At 64.5% G+C, this 3,433-nt stretch overlaps 1 protein-coding gene across 1 annotated transcript; it reads left to right on the forward strand.

Moving 5' to 3' along the window:
- The first annotated feature begins 320 nt into the window (after positions 1-320).
- Positions 321-1,249, forward strand: SFTPC (surfactant protein C). The gene is made up of 5 exons (XM_010000718.1): positions 321-365; positions 472-618; positions 695-835; positions 917-1,027; positions 1,142-1,249. The coding sequence occupies exons 1-5, from the start codon at positions 321-323 to the stop codon at positions 1,247-1,249; spliced, it is 552 nt and encodes a 183-aa protein (XP_009999020.1).
- Positions 1,250-3,433: the final 2,184 nt, after the last annotated feature.

The following is a 3,433-nucleotide window of genomic DNA, read 5'->3' on the forward strand; positions in this document are numbered from 1 at the left end:
GACGCCCCCCCCCCCCCCAACCCCCCCCTCAAAACGGATGCGTGCTGAGGGTGCTGGGTCCTCGGGGCTGGGTGTGGAGGGTGGGCAAGCTCTTCCTGCCCACTCTTTGCCTTTCCACACCCTTCCCAAATACCAGGAAAGGGCCCTTGAAGGTTTCACACCCCCCCCCTCACACACACACACCCCTTGGGTGTGCAAACAGAGCACAAGTGGCCCCTTGGCAGCTCTGGGGGGGGGGCCCAACCCCTCCTCCAGGGACTCCTATAAATCCCACCCCGAGCTCTGGGTGGCAAAGGGACGGGAGCAGCACCCAGGGGGAGATGGAGGACAGTTCCAAGGAGGCTCTGATGGAGGAGGCACCCCCGGTAAGGAGCACCCACCACCCAGCCCAGGGACCTGGGGCTGAGGGACATCCTCGCTGGTCCCAGCAGCTCAGGGTTGGTTTCCCCCCCCCCCCCCTGGTGCCCACAGAGCTACACGGCCTCCCCACACCTGCCCTGCATCCCCCACCAGCTCAAGTCCCTCCTGGTGGCAGTGGTGACAGTGGTCACCTTGCTGGTGGTCATCGTCACCTTCCTCCTCCTGGGGCTGCACATCACCGAGACACACGCCGAGACGGTGAGGGGGAGAAGGCACAGGGATGGGTTTTGACCCCCCCAAGGAAGCTCCCTCATCCCTCCCTCTCACCTGGCAGGTCTTGAGAATGACCATCCAGGGCCTGGGGGGTGAGGGGACCCCCCAGCACCTCTCCATGAGCAAGAGGGAAAGGGTGGGGACGTTCGCGGCGCGGGACGGGCTCAACGCCTCGGCCACCGTGGTGTATGACTACAGCAAGGTGGGTGTCCCCTGGGATATTGGGGGGGTGTGACAGCATTGGGGGACAGGCCTGGGCTGAGCCAGGTCTGTCTGCACCCAGCTGCTGGTCAGCTACAGGTCCTGGAGTCACCCTGCCTGCTACATCACCCGGGTGGACAAGGACAACATCCCGGGGTTGGACGTTGTCACCCAAAGCTTCCAGCGTCGGCAGGTGGGTGTTGAGAGCATCCCCAGGGGGAAAAGGTGGGGTGGTGGCAAGTGTCTGTGGGAAGGGAGGCTACCAGTGGCCGAGGCTGGTAGCCCACCCCCTTGTGTCTCCTTGCAGGCTGAGATGAAGGAGGCTGGGGAGAAGGTGGTGGCCCTGGCTGACCGTTCCATCCTGGGCACCAGTGTCAACATCCTCTGCAGCTCTGTCCCCGTCTACTGGGTGTAGCAGCTCCCGTGGGGACGACGAGATGGGATCCAACCACCCCACTTTGCCTCCTGGATGGGATACCTGGGGGTCTCTGCTCCTCTCTGTCCCTGTCCCGTGCATGTCCCACCCCACCCCTGGGGTCACCTGCAATAAACACTTGGGATTTGCTTTGGGATTGACTCTCCTGTCTGCCAAGCCCAGGCTGTGCCCCCACCTCCCAGGGTTGTTCTCCTCCTCCCCACGCTGGCCAGACTCCCACCCCACTCCCCAGGGAGAGGGATGATCCTTGGATGTCTCCCCATGGGGCCATCCCGGGGGTCCCTGTGCTCAGTCCAGCCCTGGGAGAGGGAACTCTGGGGAGGGGGGGCTCAGTTTCCTGCCCCCTCCCAGGGCAGTGTCACCCTGTTAGGATCCGTGCCCTGCTCCATGGCCTGTGCCCTGCCCTGGGTGGGGGGGACAGACACCATGGAGGGGGCAGCTGCTGCACCTCCAGCACCCACTGAACCTCAGCATCCCCAGCCAGCTCACCCCTCTGGGAAATGTCCCCATCCCTGTCCCCTCCTCTTGGAAGTGGGGACAGAGGGATCGTGCCAAGTCCCTGCTGAGCACCAAGGGCTGGGCTGAGCCTTCCCAGACACCACGATCTGCTGGTTCCAGTTCCCCTCCATCCCCCATTCCCCCCCTCTCCAGCAGCTCCAGCTCCTCCAGCCCAAAGCAGCTGGGAGGACCCTCGGGGGGCACCTCCTCTGCACTGGGGAATGTGGGATCAGGGGGGTGGGGAGGGAGAAAGGAGACCCCCCCAGGAGGACACTGGCCAGGAGCTCTCAGCAGGCTTCAACTCGGGGTTGTCCCCATAGCCAGGGGCAGCAAGTGGGGGTCACAGCCCCCCCCAGGGGGCTTTGCAGGGAACAGGAGGGAAACTGCACATCACCCAGTGCCAAGGCTGGGCCAGCAGCAGCTCTGCCCCCCCAAAACCCCCTGCTCTGACCCAGGATTTGTGGGGTCCTGGCAAGGAGCTGGGGCCAGAAGGGTGCAGGGAGCTGAAGGAAGGTGAGCAAGGTTCCCATGGCCCCTCCTGAACTGGGATCAAACAGCCCAGGGCCACTCCAGGGTCTCCCTGCTCTGGGACAGGAGGCAGCTGCAACATGGGGTGCACCCCAAACACCCAAGAGTTTGGGGTCCCAAGGAGGGGGCTCAGAGGGTGGCTGGAGAGGTCCTGGATGGAGCCTGATGCTGGTGACCAAACAGTGTCACCCCGTCCTGCTGATTGCACCCCCCGGGGGGGAGTGACCACACCAGAGCTGGGACCCCTCCTCACCCCTGAGCTAAACCCACCCCCCTTCCAGCCCCCCCAAAGCCCCAGCAGTGCCAAGAAGAGCCCCAAGCACCCTGAGGACCAAGGCTGCAGAGGCCACCCAGCCCTGTCACGATGCCAGGAGGTGTGTGTGTGTGTGTGTCCCCCCCGGGGTGACCCTTCCCCTGCCCCCTCCTTGCAGTTTCTGGGAAAGCTTTGATGTCCCACTTCTTGCAGCTCCAGGTGCCCCAGCTGGCCAAGGGACGAGGCCACACAGAGCCAGGTCTCGCCTTGCCCAGGGCCAAAGCAGGATGCTCCAACCTGGAGAGAGCAGCTGGGAGCCCCGTGGAGGGTTGATTTTGGCTCCCACCCCTCGCTCTGGTGCAGCAGAGAGACCCTCGTGCTCGGGGACAAGTGTCCCCAAGAGCCTCTCGAGCTGCAGGTTCCCAGAGGGATCCAGGTGCTGAGCAAACAGAAGTGAAGTGGATTGCACAGCCCAGCCCCACTGCCACCCCAGAGCACCAAACCCTTCACGGGGACCTCCCAGTTCCCCACCCCGTTGCAATCCCAGTATAAAACCCTCTGGCTCTGCTGCTGCAGGGGCTGCCCAGGCAGGAGGAGGAGGAGGAGGAGGAGGCAGCCATGGAGAGCAGCATGAAGCAGGTGGTGGTTGAAGAGCCTCTGGTGAGTCCCTGTGCCCCGCAGGGAGGTGACATGGGGGTCACTGTGCCCTGCAGGGAGGTGACAATGGGGGTCCCTGTGCCCCGCAGGGAGGTGACATGGGGGTCATGGGGGTCCACCAGGAGGTGACAATGGGGGTCCCTGTGCCCAGCAGGGAGGTGACATGGGGGTCCCTGTGCCCAGCAGGGAGGTGACAATGGGGGCCCCTGTGCCCAGCAGGGCGGGGA

The sequence above is a fragment of the Chaetura pelagica genome, unplaced genomic scaffold, assembly GCF_000747805.2.
Source record: "Chaetura pelagica isolate M959 unplaced genomic scaffold, ChaPel_1.0 scaffold1956, whole genome shotgun sequence".
NCBI classification, from domain to species: Eukaryota; Metazoa; Chordata; class Aves; order Apodiformes; family Apodidae; genus Chaetura; species Chaetura pelagica.

Coding starts and splice junctions, on each gene's coding strand:
- SFTPC (XM_010000718.1), top strand. CDS start 321: ATGGAGGACAGTTCCAAGGAGGCTCTGATGGAGGAGGCACCCCCG. Junction 366..471: donor TGATGGAGGAGGCACCCCCG/GTAAGGAGCACC, acceptor TGGTGCCCACAG/AGCTACACGGCCTCCCCACA. Junction 836..916: donor TGGTGTATGACTACAGCAAG/GTGGGTGTCCCC, acceptor GTCTGCACCCAG/CTGCTGGTCAGCTACAGGTC.